The following is a 21,199-nucleotide window of genomic DNA, read 5'->3' as shown; positions in this document are numbered from 1 at the left end:
ATTAATAAGGCATATGAAAGCATGTATCAGCAGGCAAGGATCACTGGGAATAAATATAAATATAATACTTGTTCACTTTCAAATGAGAAAACTTTTAAGTATTTTTGATAGTTAATAAATCACAGCATTCAAATAAGGCACTAAAATGTTTTATGACCTATAACACAAGTGTAGCATCAGCAATTAGTTCCAGTGCTTTAATCTTCAATTATATGAGGTGGACATAGAAGGATAGAAAAAAAAATTTTAATGTAGCTAATTGAGAAGATAACAAAGTATTCCCAAGTAGAATCAGATGGTCTTTCTGCTATACAATCAATTAATATTAATTATTTATTAACAATCTAGACTGCAGCCATGAACTAAAAAGCATTTTGCCTTTAATAATGCTTATAATCATATCTTATAATAAGCAGTTTTGTACTACAAAATGCAACATTTATACACAGGGACCAGGTCGATTTAGCTCTACAAGGTAAAAAGCAATTAGTTGAAACCATGAATAATCACTCCGAAAAAAAGGAAAGTCTTCAAGAACAGTATCTCTCTCTACTCAATTAAAACTGCTTTGAGCCCAAAGTTAAGTCCAGTCCTTGCTTTAACCCAAGTTGAAACAATTCAAGAGAAGAAATCCACTAAAGAAAAGCTAGCGAGTCTGCTTTGAGAGGCAAGGATCTAAATACTTATGTAGCAAACTGCTTACAACCTGGACCCCATTTTATACTGGATTAAGTTGCTTTATAGGATTTATTTTAAAACTACATTAAATGAAATTTCTAACACGAGGGGGTGCGTGTGATTAACAATCAAGGAGGAGGCAGTGTCATGAAAGCCTTTACCTAAAAGTACACGATAATCAGTTTTACATTAGTTGCCAGACTTCAAATAACACGAAGAAATGGACACACCGCATGGCTGGCAAAAAAAAAAAAAAAAAATAAGGCTGTTTCTCCTTTTCGGCCAAAGCGTTGAAGACATGTCGCAGGGCGACAGAACATTATGGGAAGGCTAATCCCCAAGACGCGAAAAGTTGACCGACTTGAGCTCTGCGGCTGTGTGCTTTTCGGACAGGTGCCTCTCGCCCCGCTGGGGACTCTCAGCACCGCCCAGGCCCCCGGGGGCTCGGGGGCTTCAGGTCAGGCTCATCTGAGGCGCCCAGGCTGCCTTGAACTCCCGGCTTCCGCGCTGGGAAGCTGCCGGCGGCCCCTCCCCGCGAGGACCCGGCGCGCCCGCGGGGCCCGAGGTAACCCGCACGCCCACCGCGTAGAGCGTCCCGGTGCCGCGAGCAGGACGGGCCCGGAGCCCCCGGCCAGATCCGCCCGCGCCAGCCCGCGCCGGCAGGGCGGAGGCGCACGGCTGCCAGCGGCCGAGGCGCGAACTTTTACACCTACTTTTTGTTTCGCTTCGGCTGTGGCGTGGCTCTGGCACCGCCCCGGATCGGGACCCAGACACTGATTCTCCACCGCCTGGGGACGTGGCCTCCCTCGCCCCGAGGTCTCCACCAGTTGTTTCGGAGAACTAAGTTCTCACTGTGGTTGCTAAAAAAAAAAGTGGTCCCCAAGAGTAGCAGCCCGTCCAACGCAACAACAATGACCACAACCACACTGATAACAACCTCCTGAGTGAGTTGGAGCTACCCAGCCAGGCTCCAGGCGAAAAAGCAGCGCTATGTGCGCGCGGGGGGTCAGAATTAAAAAAGACCCCGAGGGCGAAGGCTGAGCCGGGCCAGGAGAGGGCTATTCTCCGCAGCCTCTTTCTCGCTCGGCAGTCGGGCTGTCCGTCTGTCTGTGCACGACTAGCTGTCCCTCCAGCTGCTCGAAGTTTGACAAATCCCGGGCAGCGAGAGCGGATTTCCCCGAGTCTCCCTCCCCTCCTTTTCCCGCCCCGCGCGCGCCCCCCGCCCCAGAAATAATCCCACCAACTCTCGGCCCCGCGCGCAAACTTACGTTTGATCTGCCGGGGTTTGCTCTGCTTTCGCCGGGACATTTCGGCGGCGGCTGCTGCCCCCGGGGCTCCCGCGGTGCCCGCGGTCGGGGCTGCCGCTCCCTCAGCTCCCGCCGCCGCCGCCGCCGCCGCCGGCTGGGCTCGGGCCGCCGCCGGCCGGACTCCAGGTGCTCCGGGCACGCGGGATTCCGGACGCTGGGCTCCTCCGGGAGCCGCGGATCCACGTTTGGAGGTGAGCAGGCAAATGACGAGGGAGAGAGAGAGAGGAGAGGAGAGGGGGGCCAAGAGAGTGTGACAGGAGGGAGGGGAGGGGGAGAGTGGGAGAGCGCTGGGGTGGGGGGTGGGGGGAGAAGGGGAATTTTCGAACGGAGGAACCGGGAGAGAGGAAAGGGGGGAGGGGGGCGGGAAGGCAGTGAGAGCGGCGGGGAGAGGGGAAGCGAGGGGGCGGAAGGCGCGCGAGGAGGCGCGCTCGCTCTCCCCGCTCTCGGCGGCTCGCGGGGCACAGACGCCGCCGTTCCGGGCCGCGCAGCTCTCGCTCTGCCGCGGGAGGTGGCGAGGCGCGGGAGGGGAGGAGGGGCGCGCCGGGGCTGTGGGGAGGGGGGACTATTCCATCAGCGGACGGAGGATTGGCTGCATCCAAAGCCAGTCCGGATGCAAACTAGGGCCCTGGCCTGGTCGCGTGGGGGGCAAGGGGAGCGCGGCGGGGGGTTGGGGGGGGCGGATAGAAAGCGGGGTGGGGAGGGCTTGGAGAGGGGCCACCTTCTGCAGTTGTCACCGCGGCAGCTCGGGGCTTTTGCCCAGACCACCCCCGCCTCCTCTTCCTGGCAACTTCTTTTAACAGCCCCCTCTCGGAGGGAGCCCCCCACCCCCATCCCCCCCTCAACTCTCCTCTCTCACGCCTCGTCTGTCCAGCGGGGCACAAAGAAATCTCAGTCTCTCCATAAACTTTGTGCTTCCAGTTAATGCCGCCCCTCCCCTAACCCCCACCCCGCCCTTCCAGCTCTTTTGGCAGGAAGGTTTAGGCCACTGGCAGAATCCTCTTCGAGAGCCAGCTGATCACAAATGCCAACTGTGTGTCTTGGGGCCAGTTAAGTCCCTCTCATCTGCCCAGGCACTCCGGAGACCGGTTCATGGCTCTCAAGGTTCCCCGGAGACCACTGCGGACACGGACCATCCCCTCCCTCACTTGGCCCGCAAGGATGAGATGCTGAACAGCGTCCTGAAAGTGCTCTTTCTCACCTCGAGTTTTCATTTTAAGGTTGTAAAAATTCCGAATTTGGAGACAGGCAGAAATTTTTCTCACATCAGAAAGGAGGACCATTAACTAGGTGATTAACCCTTGTGGGAAATGAACCATCTCTAATCAGAATACTAACTTTTCGAGGAAGTCTGTGGAAGTTCCGAAGTCCCACCCTAGCCCCATAATATTTCATTCTTTTAGTTCTTCTGCCACAGGGAAGCAGCCAGCGACTAATAAAAGATTTGATCTTGCCATAATTTCCCAAGCAGGTAAGACCCAATAACTATTTCATGGTTCTTTAGCTTTTAAAGTTTTGTTTCATTATTATTCAATTATTGTGTGTGTAGTATGTCGGAAGCTGCAAGCCAAAAGAACACATTTTGAAGTGATTTGCATAGTTATTATTTTGGCCAAGTTAAGCTACATGAGGCTAGCTTTAGTTTCTCATAGTTTCGTGTACACTGAGTTTTAAATATATTCTCCCAGGTTGTCTTGAAGGAGTCCCTGTCTAAGAGACAGAGTGGAACTGGCTGCTTTATGTAATCAGTATTTACTAATAAACTCCACTGCAGTTAACATGTATCCACCAGATACTGCCGACTTCCCCCCCGCACCTCAGGTTGTGAGATCATCCATTCTGATCTGAAATCGTGCCCCCCTTTGTTTGGTTGACTAACATCCTGGTGAGCCCCGCCAAACTCCACACGCTAAAAGGGTCTGGAGGTCAGCAGAGAGCCTGGGCTGATTGAGCATAATGCAGGCTGCTCAGTGTGCAGGAGGCACTGTAATCAGTGTCATTTATAACCCCATCAGGACATCTTCTGGAAGGTGTAAAGAGTTGCCCTGTGAAAGGTATGGCTGAGAGAATCTTAATACAGAGCTGAAGACCAATTGTGAATTTTATTACATTACCATTAGTACTATTACCATAGAGGTTGTAAGAATACATGGTTCTTGGCAGTGGAAATGCACTAAGTGACAAAGTCCCTCCCTTGCAGAACCAACAAATTAAAGCCGTTAAGTACCATGAAAAGCAGGGTTATTTGTGTTTGTGTTGTGGAATGAATAAGCAGACAGAACTACAGATTTTTGCCTCCTTAATTTCCAATTCATTACAATTAAATTGGCATAAGTAGAACTGAATTATTATATATTATGGCTTCTAAAGATCTTTTTACAAACCTGGCTGACTTTTTTTATATCGCCCAAAAGGAATGCCCATTGGAATAAGATACCATAACAGTGTTTCCTTTGGCATTTGAAATGGTTAAATATGCAAAGCAAAAGAGAAACAAATAAATCTCAACTAAATACTCACTTTAAAAGCTGAAAGGAGCAAAAGTCAGAGAATTCAAGGCAAGATTGATAAGATAACCTGATTACAGTATTAGAAATAAAGATAGCTCATCTAAATTTATAAATAGATATATTAGTATAGTTAACATGAATGAATTAAACTAAGGAATACTATTACATTTTGTGTTTTCTCATCATTTTAATGAGAATGTTAATGATATTTAAAGTTTAATTTTTCTTTTTCTCATTTAATTCACTAAGGTTATAAAATAAAATGACAGCAAAACCTATAAGCAATTATCTCTGTCCAAATGGATATAGCAGCTCCAAACCACAGCTACATGACTATCAAACAATGATTATGAAAACCACAATTGAGAAAAGCATCAGAGAATGATATTGCAAAACCACAGCAACAAATGTGTCTGCGATATTGAAAACCACAATTCACAACTAATACCCTGTATATTGCAAATTACTATTTAACTATAAATGTGAAAATGTATAAGTAACAGCACAAAATAATTCTCATTTACTTAAAAATGAATTATTCATTTTCTAGACTCTGATTTCATCTCTGCATAACGGTTCATTTTGAAAAGTTTCTTTTTTCAAAGACAAATCATTTTAAATCACATAGGTAAGTTACTTTAAAAGCAGAAAATATGCAGCTTTTAATAACATTTTCTCAAATGTTAAAAGAATTGATCTGAAACCCATCTGAAATAAAGAAACATCTACTTCAGTCTAGCTTTTTTCATAAAATTTTTCAGGAGCAGAAAGGATTGGAGTGGAAACTGTTTATAGAAAAAAAAAAGCTTCAAGTATTCTATTACACCTTCAATGAAAACATAATTATATTTTCTTAAATCATCATTTTAGCTAGAAAATATACATCTGACAGTAATGTGAGTTGCCAATACCAAAACTACTTTAATATGCAAGCCAAATGTTTATTTACAAGTGAATAAAAGAATATTATTTGTAAGTTTATAGAGTTTCCATATTTAGCAAATTAAAATACAGGATGCCCAGTTAAATTTTAATTTCAAATAAGCAACAATAGATTTTTTTAGGGTAAGTATGTTCCATGCAATGTTTGGTACATACTTATCCTAAAAAATAATCATTGCATATCTGAAAGTCAAATTTAACTGGGCATCCTGTATTTTATCTGGCAAACTTACAAGTTTTCATAAATTTATGGTTTTGTATAATATTGTTTATAGAAAGATAGGGAAACCCTACAGTATTTCCTGTAGATATAGATATACTTTATTCTTGAACATCATATTATTTAGGGAAGGCAGTGTAGAAGAAGTAAATTTCTATACAAAAATTCTTTATTTGGCACAGTACCGAAAGGTGCTGTCCGTGTAAATGGATTGCATTCATGTCTGTCTCACTCTTGCATTTGTTTTTAAAATGTGTTTTTTTCCTCTGAGGGATCAACAAATTGATAAAGCAACCTCCCAGGCCACATCTTATTTGGCAGCAAGCTGCCTCCTTTATTATGGGAATATACAATATTCAAAAGCTTCAGAAAGACTTAATTTTTTGCCCTTGTATCCTCACCAGAAATTGAATACAGTTTATCTGCCTTGATTTAAGGTTGTGACACTGAATTGTACAAGAATGCAGTATGAAAATAGTGTTTAGTGTTTGTGTATCTTTATAATTTCAGCAGTTTAAAAATAAAAATCAACAGATACATCTAAGTGGCATTCCTATGTTATAACTATGAAAAGGACTGTCTGTTTACTCGCAAAGGAGCCAAGAGCTTTGAAAGCATTCAGTCAACCTAGATCCGAGGTTTAACTTGGTCTTCATGTAGGCAGTCAATTCGCTTGATTAGAAGTATATATGTACAAAAATTTACTAAAGGGCAGGTCTATTTAATTAATGAATTCATGGAATTTTCAAAAAAAAAAACCTGTGAAAAAGACCTCTGACCCCATATGGGTTAAGAATGGCTCTTCTCTTCATGTGTAAAATTTCATGATGCACTGAAAACCAAAATATGAATGATTTAAGTTTTTATTCTTTGCAATCATCCTTTATGTCCAAATTACTATTCTGATAGAGGAAAAATCATAGGGTGAACTCTATCACAAAAATATGTATTTGTTGCTAAGTCTGCGTAACACAACTCCAATTACAAAATAAATATTGAAAGAGTAATGCCTTGATTTTAGCAAACATCTCTTGACTTTGCCTCCCTAGTATCCATTGTTTCTTCTTCTGGTAATAGTGCTGTGACGTCTTTTGAAGAACCATTCCTCCACACCTTCTCTTTGGTCATGTAATGCAAATATGGCCTTCCCCAATCCCCCAACCCCTGACCAATCAGAATATTTCATTTGCTTATCTGTAGTGACTGGCTCAATGATTCAAATTGTTGCTATGGGAGTCAGCCCTGCCTGGAACTTTATCCTAAAACCACTGAGGAACGGGTGCTGTTATTCTGCTGGGATTGCTATACTGGAAGAATGCTGTTGTTGTTATTCTTTAGTTGCTAAGTCGTGTCCAACTTGTTTGTCACCCCATGAACTGTAGCCCACCAGGCTCCATGTCTCAGAGATGAAGAATCTGCCTGCCAAGCAGGAGATGCGGGTTCAATCCCTGTGTCAGGAAGGTTCCCTGAAGAAGGAAATGGCAACCCATTCCACTATTCTTGCCTGGGAAATCCCTATGGACCCTGGAAGCATGCAAATTTAATATTGCTTTTGGCCATCTTCGGTGGAAGAATATGTTTTAGAGAACTCATTCTGTCTTATCTTGTCTCAGAATCTGATTTTTGGGAAATCCAAACCAAGACACCCATCAACATTCCAATATTACTTTTTTGTTTTGGTTACCTATGCATCTACATAGACATTAGAGTCTTGGTCATTTCCATTATATTGTATCTTTACCTATTTAACTAGGCTAATCTCTCGACACCTTTGTAGTCTTAGTATAAATACTATTTTTCACAGGAAGAACATCCCTGACCTCCCAAGTCTGAGTGAGATACCTCTTCTCAGTTAGTTCCATAACCTTTTTTGACTATCACTTGTTGCATTGTATTATATTGGCAGTTTAATTACGTATAAATTAAATCCTGACCAGCCCCCTCCCTATCCTAACACACCTAGCTAGATAGTTTGTGAGGGCAAGAAATACATCTGTCTTCAGAACTGCATACCTATGCTGGACAAATAGAAGGTCTTAACATAATTACTGAAAGAAAAAGTAAGGTTAGAATTATCTTGTTTTATCTGGATACTCTTACAGTCCCCAGTCTGCATCCACATAGGCACAGGTGCAAAAAGTGGCAGCCATGTTTGTGCAACATGACTCCATGCTCCTGATTACAGATGCTTGGACCAAAGGGAGTACCTGCCTCAAATATGTCCAGTCAAATTTCTCCCTCAGGGATCTAGAGTTAGTATCAAGAGTTTCATCTTTACAAGGGCTAGTCTCTTAAATGAATGAAAAATGAAATGCATGATGAATTTCATAATGAATGAAATTATGGCATGATTACCACCACGTGAACAGAGTAACAGCAATAGAGTTTGCCAGTAGAGAGAAAAAGAAATAAACAGTAAGAGAACCGAGAATATGAAATGGTATCCTATGTCCTGTTCCAGTCCCTTCATAGGCTTCTGCCCTTGACATCACTGAGATACTTACGTGTCCTTAAAATAAATTCCTCCCCATCTTTCTTTTTAAAGTTATTTTTGGCCTAAATTTGCATTAGTTGATTCCTGTTACATTCAAACCAAAAGACAAAATTAGTAATCCATGACTTTAGTTCGCTTAACTATTCAATAGCCCTCTTTATCCATAGTTTTACTCTGTGGTTTGTTACCATTGGCCAGCCATGATCCCAAAATATTAAATGGAAAATTTCAGAAAAAAGGAAATTCGTAAGTTTTAAATCGGGTGCCATTCTGAGTAGCATGGCGAAATCTCATACCAACCCACTTCATTCCTCCCCCTCCACACCCACCACATAAATCATGCTTTTGTTCAGAGAATCCCACCAGTTAGTCACTTAGTAATCATCTTAGTTATCAAATCGAATGCCGTAGTATCATGGTGCTTGTGTTCAAGTCACCCTTATTTTTGTTAATACTGGCTCCAAAGGGCAAGAATAGTGATGCTCAAATTCAGATGTGCCAAAGAGAAGCTTTAAGATGCTTCCTTTAGGTGAAATGGTGAAAGTTCTTAATTTAATGAAGAAAAAAATTGTATGCTAAGATTGCTAAGATCACCAATCAGAAGGAATCCTCTATCCCTAAACTGTGAAGGAAGAAAAAGAAATTTGCGTTAGTTTTTCTGTTGCACCTCTAACTGCAAATGTTATGACCAGAGTGTAGGGTCCGTGCTTAGTTATGACAGAAAAGGCACTGTATTTGTACATTAAGATATTTTGAGAGAGAGAGAGAGAGACCACATTCACATAGCTTTTATTACTGTATATTATAATCATTCTGTTTCATTTTTATTGTTGTTAATCTCTTGTTGTGCCTAATTTATAAACAAATTTTATTATAGCTATGTATGTATAAGAAAGTGCTTCCTTGGTGGCTCAGATGATTAAGAATCTGCCTGCAATGCAGGAGACTTGGGTTTGATCCCTGGGTCAGGAAGATCCCCTGAAGAAGGGAATGGCTACATATTCCAATATTCTTACCTGGAGAATTTCATGGACAGAGGAGCCTGGCATGCTACAGTCCACGTGGTCGCAAAGAGTTGGACACGACTGAGTGACTAACATACACATGTATATGAAAGAACAGTATATATAGAGCTCTGTAGTATCAGAAGTTTCAGGCATTCACTGGGCCTTGGACTATATCCCCCATAGATAAGGGGGGACCACTGTATTTAAAAATAACAAATTAACTGTGTTTTCTATTTTCCTACAGAAAGTATTGTATTGTATATGAAAGTATTGTATTAGTCTGAGTTCTTCAGAGAAACAGAACCAATGATATATACACAGAGAGATGATAGGAAATTGACTCACAGCAGTAAAAACTGAGAAGTTCCTGAATCTTCAGTTGACCAGGGAAAGTGAATTGGAATGTCTGAGAACCAGGCGAGCTGATGGTAAAAGTTCCAGTCAGAGTGCTAGTCTGAGGGCAGGAGGAGACCCGTGTCCCAGCTGCGAAACATCAGGCAGAAAGGGAGCTCTCAGTTACTGTGCCTTTTCCTTCTGATCAGTTCATCAGTGGATTGGACAGGGCCTACCCATGTTGAGGAGGGCAATCTGCTTTACTCAGTCTGCCAACTCAAATGTTAATCTCATCTGAAAACACACTCACAGACACATCCAGATCTTTTTTTTTTTAACCAAATCTCTGGGCAGTCAGTGGCCCAGTCAAGTTGGCACAAAAAATTAACCATCATCAACACTGTTGATGATATTTTTCCCAAAGCAACGTTGAAATGGCAAAAAACATTCTGAGAAATGTTAAGTGGGAAATCTACAATTTTTACATAGATAAATAAGGCTGTTATCAATTATTGATTTGGGGCATTCACTTCAACCAAGGGTAAATCTTGGAGAAAAGGTAGCCTTTTCAAATTCAGAGTGCCTTGAGGGCGTGATGACTGATTGACATTCCCATCTATAAGCTTCCTGATTACATCTATTTTGTCCCCATATGTCTGATTTTATTTTCAACTTTACTTTGCCACATTTGAATAACCGTCTAACAGATTACCTTGCACATAAATTTTGTGAATGTTGCTATAATTTGTGTGAATTATGTTTATGCTTCTGTGGTAGATTTTATTTTCCAACCTATAACTTTTGCCATAAATTCCTAAATGCAAAAGAAGAAACTAAACAGCTTCTTCAGAATATTTGCTATGTGTATAGACTTAATCAAATCACTTATCTTTGCTTTTATCTACTTGTCAAAGTGTATTAAAATAATGCATTAGGAGTGGATTTAGGGTGAACTGAAGATGTAGGATTATGAATAACCATGCTAGGGCATACTGATAATGAAATCATCTAAAAGAGGCTGAAAAGGATAATTATATCACTTTTAAAATGTATCTTACAATAAAAATTAAACTATATGACTAATATACTCCTTTAAAAACTATAGATGTACATAGCTTTAAGGGTCAAATAGATTTTCAAGGCTTATAATAAAAATTAGCAGTTGCTTGTCCTATTTAACAGCCCAGTGACAATTCCTGCTCTCAAAGGTATAATCACTGTCAAATCTCTTTAGCTAATTCTCCTGATGCTCATCTCATATTTCTAAATAACATGCTTTACTACTTTAAAACAATTATTAGTTTAGAAATTATTGAATATATCACCATCTACCATAAAGATATGAAGATATAATGGCTTTATATACCCATAATACAGACATTATTCAAAACTTTTGGTAATTCAAAAGTTTATATTTTATTAAGTCTATATAGGCAGTGATGATTACATTTTCTTTTGATTTCTTTGTTTTTCCTGAAGTTAATAATTACTTTCTTTGTCATTTTCTCAGTTTTCCATAACCTATCACTACTTTATCCCCAAATTATTAGCCAGTGTAATACTGTCCAGTATGTTATGACATCAGTACATTGAAAGACATTAATTAGCAGGTCATTTTCTGCCCCACCATGCAGGTGTCCTCCTTATAATCTTTCATCCTTTTGGTCAATTCTAGACTAATTGCTTTCTGTGACTTAAACTTCCTTTTCATCATCCCCTGAGAATTCTCTTAATTTTGTCATGTATTATATTCTAGATTTCCTGAATACTGTGTAGTCCTTTTTCATGGTTTATTACCCCCCTTTTTTCTCTTTCTTTCTTTCTCTCCCTGATTCCCTCCCTCCCTCCCTTCCTTGCTTTCATTTTTCCTTCTTGTTCTTTTTGTTGTTGATTTTGAATAAAATTTCTTGTAGCTTCCTGAGACAATTTATACACAAGGTATGTTTTTTAAGATTTTTGCAAAACTAAAGAATATTTTTTTTTATTCTACTCTTATACATGACATATACGGGCTTCCCAGCTAGTTCCTAGTGGTAAAGAACTCCCCTGCCATTGCAGGAGACTTAAGAGACTCATGTTTGATCCCTGGGTCAGGATGATCCCCTGGAGAAGGTAATGGCTACTCTTTCCAGTATTCTTGCCTGGAGAATTCTATGGACAGAGGAGCCTGGTGGGCGACAGTCCATGGGGTCACAGAGAGTCGGGTACAACTGAAGCAACCTAGCATACATGACATATAGATTGAAAGATTGTAGAATTCTAGGGTGCAAATTATTTTCCATGAATTTTTTCTTTTATTTTTGCAGTTTTATTGAAATATAATTTATATATCACTTTATATAATTTTAGAAATATAATGTTATATACATATATTGTTAAATATATAACATATATAGTATATAATCATATATATTTATATATAATGTATATATAAATATATAACATATACCATTAAATATGGGGCTTCCCTGGTAGCTCAGCTGCTAAAGAATCCACCTGCAATGCAGGGGACCCTGTCTTGATCCCTGTGTCAGGAAGATCCCCTGGAGAAGGGATAGGCTATTCATTCCAGTTTACTTGGGCTTCCCTGGTGGCTCAGACAGTAAAGAATCTGCCTGCAGTGTGGGAGACCTGGGTTTGATCCCTGGATTGGGAAGATGCCCTGGAGAAGGGAACAACTACCCATTCCAGTATTCTTACCTGGAGAATTCCATGGACAGAGGAGCCTGGTAGGCTACAGTCCATGGGATTGCAAAGAGTCGTACAAGACTGAGTGACTTTCAGTAGAACAGATTATTAAATGATTATCACAATGGAGTTGGTTAACACCACCATCATCTCACATAATTACTTTGTGTGTTTATGTTTCTATGTGGTGAGAACATTTTAAGATTTACTTTTAGCAACTTTCAAATATGGTATAGAATATTGTTAACTACAGTTACCATGCTGTACATTAAATCCTCGGGACTTACTGTATGATTGGAAATTTGTACCCTGGAACCAACATTTCTCCTCATTTCCTCCACTCTCTACCCTATGGCAAACACCATTTTACTCTGAGCTCAGCATTTTAAAGTTCCACATATAAGTAGTATCATACTGTGTTTGCACTTTTTTTGTCTGACTTATTTCACTTAGCATAATTCTCTCAGGTTTCATACATGTTGTCTCAACTGGAAGAATTTCTTTCTTTCTTTCATAATTGAATATTCTTAACTCATTAATTCACCAGTAGACAGACACTTAGATTGTTTTTATATCTTGGCTATTGGGAATAGTGTGGCAATGAACATGGGAATGTGTATATTTAAGATCCTTATTTTATTTCCTTTGAATATATACCCAGAAGTGGGATTGCTGTGTTACATGGTAGTTTTATTTTTAATTTTTTGAGGAACCTCCATACTGTTTTCTATATTTCCATTTTACATTTCCAATTTACATTTTCATCTGTAGTATACAAGGATTCCCTTTTCTCCACATCTTTACCAACATTTTTTAGTCTCTTGTCTTTTTTTATACAACTATTGGGATTCCCTGGTGGCTCAGACGGTAAAGCGTCTGCCCACAATGCAGGAGACCCAGGTTCAATCCCTGGGTCGGGAAGATCCCCTGGAGAAGGAAATGGCAACCCACTCCAGTACTCTTGCCTAGAAAATTCCATGGATGGAGGAGCCTGGTGGGCTACAGTCCATGGGGTCGCAAAGAGTCTGACACGACTGAGCAACTTCACATCACTTCATTTCATTCTAACATTGAAATGCTATCTAATTGTGGTTTTGATTTGCATTGCCTTGATAATTAGTCCTGTTAAGAATCTTTTCAAGTGCTGGTTGGCCCTCCGTATGTCTTTGAAAAAATGTCTGCTCAGATCCTCTGTCCATTTTTTATTGGATGGGTTTTATGACACTGAGTTGTAAGAGTTCCTTTTATTTTTCATTACTAACCCTTATCAGATTGATGTTTTGCAAATAATTTCTCCTATTCTGTAGGTTGCCTTTTCATTTTATTTATCATTTCTTTTGCTGTGCAAAAGCTTTTTAGTTTGATGTAGTTCAGTTTATTTATTTTTACTTTTGTTACTTGTGCATTTGGTGACATATCCAAATGATTGTTGCCAAGACCAATATCCAGGACCTTTTCCTCTGTTTTCTCCTAATAGTTTCACTGTTTCAGATCATATATTTAACTCTATAGTTTATTTCAAATTAATTTTTTTAAGTGGTGTAAAGAAGGGGCCAGTTTCATTCTTTTGCATGTGATTGTACACTTCTCAGTACCATTTATGAAAGAGACTATCTTTTCTCCATTGAGTATCTCTTGTCAAATATTAGTTGAAGCTAAATATGAGAATTAATTTCTGAGCTCTAGATTCTGTTCTATTGGTTTATGTGTTTGTTTTTATGTCAGTACCATATTGTTTTGATTATGATAGCTTTGAAATATAGTTTAAAATCAGAAAGTGTGATCTTTCACCCTTGTTGTTTTTTCTCAGAAATGCTTTGGGTGTCTGGGGTCTTTTGTGGTTCCATATGAATTTTAGAATTATTTTTCTTTTTTAATGGAAAATGTCATTGGAATTTTGATATGAGTTGCACTGAACCTATATATGGCTTTGAATAGTATGAATACTTTTAAAATATCAATTCCTCCAATTCATAATCATGGGATAGACTTCCATTTATTTTTGTCTTCAATTTCTTGCATGTCTTATAAACATCAGAATGCAGATATTTCATTTCCTTGGTTAAATTTATTCCTAAGTGTTTTTTAGATGCTATTTTAAATGGCATTGTTCTCTTTATATTCTTTTTCAGATGGTTCACTGTTAGTGTTTAGAAACACAACTGACTTTTGTATATTACTTTTATGTACTAAAACTTTACTAAATTCATTTATTGGGTCTAACAATTCTTGGTGGACCCTTTGGCATTTTCTAAATATAATATCATGTCACCTGCAAACAAAGGCAATTTACCTTCTCTTCCTTACTGATTTGGATGTCTTTTATTTTATTTTCTTCCCTAATTATTCTGGCTAGGACTTTCAATATGTTGAATAGGAGTGTTAACAGTGGGCATCCTTATCTTGTTCTTGATATTAGAGGAAAAACTTTTAACCTTTCACCATTGATTATGATGCTATTTTGGGGCTTGTCATATATGGACTTTATAATGTTGAGGTGTGTTCCTTCTATATTTAATTTCTGGAGTGTTTATCATGAAAGAATACTGAATTTGTCAAATTTTTTTTTTGCATCTACTGAGATGTTCATATAATTTTAGTCTTATGTGGTGAATCACATTGATTACTTTGTGTTATGTTGAACCGTCCTTGAATCCCAGGGATAGATTGCATTTGTTCACAGTGTATGATGCTATTAATGTGTTGTTCAATTTAGTTTGCTAATACATTGTTGAGAATTTTTACATCTATATTCACATGGAATATCTGCCAGTAGTTTTCTTGTAGTATCCTTATATGCCTTTGTGTCAGAATAATGCTGGTCTTGTAAAACAAGTTTGGAAAACATCACCTCCTTTTTAATTTTTCTGAAGAGTTAATGTTAATTTAATTAACATTCAGTGGTAAAGAATCTGCCTGCCAATACAGGAGACGTGTGTTCGATCCCTGGGTCAGGAATATCCCCTGGAGAAGGAAACGGCAACCCACTCCAGTAATCTTGCCTGGGAAATCCCATGGATTTTTTTCCTGCCAGAGGAGCCTGGCAGGCTACTGTCCAAGGGGTTGCAAAAGAGTCAGACATGACTTAGCAACTAGACAACAAGAACAATTAACATTAAACTAACAGAAATGTTAATTTCCATAGTTGCCAATTTTCCAGTGTTTCTGTTGTTATTGATTTCTAGTTTCATTCCACTGTGATCAAAGAGATACTTGGTATAATTTCAATCTTCTTAAAGGAATGATTGGCAATAGTTCTTCTTTAAATGTTGAATAAAATTCACCAGTGAAACCATCTCATCCTGGGCTTTTTTTATTTGTTTGTTTGTTTGGAGATTTTTTGATTACGTGATCTCCTGACTAGTAATTGGCCTGTTCATATTTTCAATATCTTTATGATTCAGACTTCGTAGGTTGTATGTGTCTAGGAATTTATTCATTACTTTTAGGTTAACCAACTTATTGGCATAGGATTATTTACAAGTAGTTGTTTATGATCTTTTCCTTTTCTATGATGTCATTTGTAATGTGTCCTTTTTCATTTCTGATTTTATTTGAGTCTTCTCTCTTTTTTCTTAGTCCTTATTATTTCCTTTCTGTTGCTAACATTGGGCTTAGTTTATTCTTCCTTTTCTAATTCCTGTGTAAAGTTAAGTTTTTATTTGAGATTTTTGGGGGGTGTAATATACTGCTGCTGCTGCTGCTAAGTTGCTTCAGTCGTGTCCGACTCTGTGCGACCCCATAGACGGCAGCCCACCAGGCTCCCCCGTCCCTGGGATTCTCCAGGCAAGAACACTGGAGTGGGTTGCCATTTCCTTCTCCAGTGCATGAAAGTGAAAGTGAAGACGCTCAGTCGTGTCCGACTCCTAGCGACCCCATGGACTGTAGCCTACCAGGCTCCTCCGTCCACGGGATTTTCCAGGCAAGAGTACTGGAGTGGGTTGCCATTTCCTTCTCCAGTGCATGAAAGTGAAAGTGAAAGTGAAGACGCTCAGTCGTGTCCGACTCCTAGCGACCCCACGGACTGTAGCCTACCAGGCTCCTCCGTCCACGGGATTTTCCAGGCAGTTTGCCATTGTGAACTTTCTTGTTAGTACTGCTTTTGCTGCATCCTAAAAGTTTTGGCATGTTGACTTTCCATTTAAAGTATTTTTTATTTCACTTTAGATTTCCTTATCCATGGGTTGTTTAGAAATGTTAATTTCCATAGTTGTGAATTTTCCAGTTTTTCTGTTGTTGTTGATTTCTAGTTTCATTCCACTGTGATCAAGGAGATACTTGGTATAATTTCAATCTTCCTAAATTTGCTAAGACTTTTTTTTTGACTTAATATATGATCTATTCTGGAGAATTTTATGTGCACTTGAGAATAATGTGTATTCTGCAAATATTAGATGCAATATTCTATGTCTGTTAAGTCAATTTCATATAAAATATGATTCAAGTGCAGCATTTCCTTATTGATTTTCTGTCTAAATGATCTATCCATTGTTGAAAGTGGGTATTGATGTCCCTTGATGTTCTATTATTATTTTCTGTTGTCTGTTTCTCCCTTCAGATCTGCTAGTATATGCTTAATATGTTTAGATCCTCATATTAGATGCATATATGTTTATGATTGTTATAGACTCTTGATGCACTGACCTATTTATCATTATATAATAAGCTCCCTTTGTCTCTTAATACAGTTTTTTTTTTTACTTAAATGGATTTTTTAATCCATTCACATACTCTGTGCCTTTTGATTAGAGAATTGAATCCATTTACATTTAAAGTAATTACTGATAAGTAGGGTGGCAGGTGGTAAAGAATCCACCTGCCCATGCAGGAGATGCAGGAGACACAGGTTCTATCCCTGGGTCAGAACAATTGCCTGGAGTAGGAAATGGCAACCCACTCCAGTATTCTTGCCTGGAAAATTCCATGGAGAGAGGAGTCTGGCAAGTTACTGTCCATGGGGTCCCAAAGAGCCAGACATGACTGAGCAACTGAGCACACACACAAAGATGTTACTAACGCCATCTTAATGCTTTCTGGCTGCTATGTAGTTTCCCTCTTCCTTTCTGCTTTTCTTTGTGAATTGATGATTTTCCATAGTGGTATGATTTGATTTCCTTCTCGTTGCTTTTTGTGTATCTAGTGTAGGTGTTTGGTTTTTGGTCACCATTACATTTACATAAAACATTTTATAGATATAACAGTGTTTTAATAATAGCAACTTAAGTTTTATCGCATATAATAATTCTGCCTTTTTATTCTCCCTTATTAATTTTTTGATGTCACAATTTACCTCTTTTTATTTTGTGTATTTGTTAGCAATTTATAGTAGCTAAAGTTATTTTTAAAATTCCTGACCCTAAATCTTTATCCTATAGTTAAATGATTAACTCATCATAAAATTACAGAATTAGAGTTTTATAATCTGACCATATACTTGCCTTTACCAGTGTTGTATATTTTCATAGGTTTCCATGTTTATAACTAGAGTTCTTTTATTTTAGCTTGAAGAACTCCTTTCAGCATTTCATTAAGGCAAGTCTAGTGATGATGAACTTCCTTAACTTTGTTTGTTTATGAATGGCTTTCTCTTTCATTTGTTAAGGACAACTTTGCAAGATAAAGTATTCTTGATTGGAAGTTGTTTTTTTTTTTTCTTTCAATACTTTGAATAAATCATTCCACTGCCTCCTGGTCTCTAAGCTTTCTGCTGATAAATCCTCTGATACCCTTAAGGAGTTTCCTTTGTAAGTAATAAGCTTCTTTTCTCTTTCTTCTTATAATATTCTCTCTTTATCTTTGATTTTAGATTTTTTGTTATAATTATAATGTGTCTTGAAGAAGATATTTTGAGTTGAATTTGTTTGGGCACCTATGATCTTCAAGAACATGCATGGCCAAATCTTTCCCCAGATTTTAGAAAGTTTTCCATGATTATTTTTTAAAATAGGTTTTCTATTCTCTTTTCTTGTCCTTCTAGAACTCCAATAATTTGCAAATTGGTTCATTTGATGGTATACCACAGATTACATAAACTTGTTCACTTTTTTATTATTTTTTTTTCTTTGTTCTCTGAATGGATAGTTTCAAAGGTTCTGTCTTCTATTTCTTAGATTCTTTATTTTACTTGATTCATTTTGTTGCTGATACTCTCTATTGCATTTTTCATTTCATTCACTGCATTCTTTACCTCTGTGGTTTTATTTTATGCTTCTTTTGAATGATTTCTACCTCTATTAGACTTCTCATTTTGCTTATAATTTGTTTACCTGGTTTATTGAATTGTGTTTCTCTATTTTCTTATAGCTTAGTGAGCTTTCTTAAAGCAGTTATTTTTAATTCTTTATTAGGCAACTTGAAGCTATGTCTTTTGGATTATTATAATGTTTGTGATGTCATATTTCCTTGGTTTTTCATACTCCTTGAAGTCTTACATTGTTGATTTCACATTTTAAGTAGTGGTCACATCCTCCAATCTTTACTGGCTGACTTTGGAAAAGAGTTACCTTCTTCTAGGCCTCCTAGGGATTCGGAGGTTTTCTCGGACATTCTTTAGCTATTCTTGCTCCACACTTCTTGCTCCCTCTTGTGGCAGAATTATTAACCTTGTGTGCTTTCTTTCCATCCTGCTGCACAGCAAGCCAATTACTGACAATCTCCTTTTTGATTACTCAAAGGCGATATTAAATGTGTTAAATGTTTGAGTTTGTGGTCACTTCCTCACCCATAGATTCTGTTCAGCTTTCTGCACATGCTCAGTGACTGTCTGATGAAACTTGTTCTTGCTGCCACCAGGAGCTGTACAGGGAGTTGGTCATGGAGTTGAGGTGTATGGCTGTGGTACACAGTGTGCTGTGGGTGCCTGTATGTCAGTTAGGTGGATCGGTGGGTGAGGCACACCAGTAACTGTGAAATGGGCTTCTCGATGGAGTCCATGATGCAGTTTAGTAGAATCAATATTCTTCTAATGCATTCCTGGATGCCTTTCTTCAAGCTGTCTCCTATCTCTCAGTCCTACAGCTTATAACTCAGTCCTCCAGATAAGAGTGAGAGAGAAATCAGCCTCTGGCAGCCCACCACAGAGCTCAGAAAGCTAGTCACGTACTCATGTTCTTATTTTCTTCCACAGGAGAAATCACGGACTGAAAACCACTCTCTTGGAACTGAACTGCGCAACCTGGTGGGAGTGGAGAGGGTGGGGGGATATTGTGGCAAACTCAAGCTGTTCCTCTCACCTTCTTCAGTTTGTCCAGTCTCAGGTTTTTTGTTCTAACAATGGGCTGGGACTTCTCTGCTGGACCCCTGGACTTCCACAAAAGCTCTTTCATCCATGAATGATTGTCAAGTTTGTGTTCTCCAGGTCTCCTAGTCTGTGAGCAAGAAGTCCTGGAGCCAGTTCATGGGCCACTGCAGGATCCACAGCCAGAACCAAAGTCTGTTTGCTTAATACCCTATACATAGGTGGTCAAGACTTTTCCTAGGCATCTTGGTATGGTGGTGTTGTATCCCAAAGCTTCCACAAAAGCACTTTTTCTGTAATGGTTGCCAAATGGTTGTTGATGAAGGGATTCCACAAAGGATAACTTATCCAACCTTCTTACTAATATTACTCACCTCCTGCAATTTTTGAATACAGTGCTTCACTGGCATCTATTTCCAGTGTTGTTCTGAGAAGTCTGACACTATTCTGATTCCTTATCCACTGAATGTAGTCTGCTTTCTTCCCCCAGTCACTCCCTAGATGCTTTCAAGATCTTCTCTTTACCCTCAGTCTTCTGAAATTTAATAATGTGAAAATATGTTTCCCCATCTTTCCATGTACTGAGCTGGGCACTTATTGCGCCATTGGTCTAGAAACCTGTGGTTTGCCATCGGTTCTGATAAGTTTCCTTGTATTATCTCTTTCTTTGGATTTATTGTTATCTTGGGCCTCCTTGGATGGATACTACTGTTTCCTTCACTTCTTTCTTTGGCCACTTTTTTAATTTCTGGAAAATTTCTTTAGTTTATTCTTCTGAATCTTCACTGCAATTTTTATTTATGTGATGATGTTTTAATATTTAAGCTTCTTTTTTGTTTTCTAAAGAAGTCAAGAGTCTTTTGTTTCTTCTTTTTCTCTCTGTTGCCAGTAATTATAGATTTTCTTTTTTGAAGATTTCTTCCCTGAAAATTTTCTGTTTCTTCAGTGTTTATTTTTTTCTTTCATATTAGAATTTTACCAGAAACCTTTGGTTATTCTTGGTATTTTCTGTTTCTAATGCTCCTGACACACTAAAACCTTTATTGGAAATTTATGCCTATGGATAGAATGGAGTTTGGGTAGTGCTTGTCAAAGGGTAGACTTTGGGTGATAGAGCAGGGATCTTGATGATGAAGGTTCCTGTCTATACTTCTAAGTATGTTTATCTTCAGTTCAACACAGAACTCATCTTGAGAAACTTTTCTTGAGTTTCCCCCAGAAGAAAAATTCTTCAGTCCTTAGTCAGAGAAGAGCTTTAATATCTCACGGCTCAATGTGTAGACTTTTATTTAATCTCTCCTTAGAATATAGTGTTCACACCTTTGGTTAATATCACTGAATACAAAATCTCTCTGGGTTTACTGTCTAATGAGTAAGTCTCAGCTTTCCATAAGGTGTGGTGAAGTTGACATCTGGCAGTGTGGTATAGGAGGAAGTTTAGAGGTATCATTTATTCTTTCACAGACTTTGCACCAATCCTTGTATTTCCAATTGCACCTGCATCTCACTTTCAGGTGTATCTGTTATTTCTATCCCATATTTTTTCTTTTCTTTTCACTCTCACTTTTCTGAAGTGTATCCTTAAAGTCCTCCTCATAATGTATACATATGAAATAGAACTGCTGAATCTGTATTTGAAGAAGTATTTCTTTTTCTCTCATCCTCAGTTGATAGTTTAGCTGGGAATATAATTTTAGGTTTAAAAATCATGTTTTTTCCCCTGACATATTTGAGAAGGCATCACTCTTTTGTCTTCTAGCATTCTGTATTGTTGATTGAAAATCTG

General features: G+C 38.8%; 1 protein-coding gene and 1 long non-coding RNA gene across 2 annotated transcripts in view; one reads left to right on the top strand and one right to left on the bottom strand.

The window, feature by feature from the left end:
• The window catches only part of ZFPM2 (zinc finger protein, FOG family member 2), a 499,502-nt gene extending 497,010 nt beyond the window's left edge, over window positions 1–2,492 (bottom strand). The window contains exon 1 of the mRNA XM_081502271.1: window positions 1,947–2,492. Coding sequence (XP_081358397.1) covers window positions 1,947–1,986 — 40 coding nt within the window. The 5' untranslated portion in view covers window positions 1,987–2,492. The remainder of the gene's footprint in view (window positions 1–1,946) is intronic.
• Window positions 1,933–21,199, top strand: part of LOC145510609 (uncharacterized) — a 134,257-nt gene continuing 114,990 nt past the window's right edge. The window contains exons 1-3 of the long non-coding RNA XR_014057141.1: window positions 1,933–2,176; window positions 3,386–3,453; window positions 5,043–5,120. This is a non-coding gene — a long non-coding RNA (uncharacterized LOC145510609). The remainder of the gene's footprint in view (window positions 2,177–3,385; window positions 3,454–5,042; window positions 5,121–21,199) is intronic.

Source organism: Giraffa tippelskirchi, chromosome 6 (genome assembly GCF_054371585.1).
Source record: "Giraffa tippelskirchi isolate mGirTip1 chromosome 6, T2T-mGirTip1v1.2.pri, whole genome shotgun sequence".
Classification (NCBI taxonomy): Eukaryota; Metazoa; Chordata; class Mammalia; order Artiodactyla; family Giraffidae; genus Giraffa; species Giraffa tippelskirchi.
This window is presented reverse-complemented; position numbering and strand designations above follow the sequence as displayed.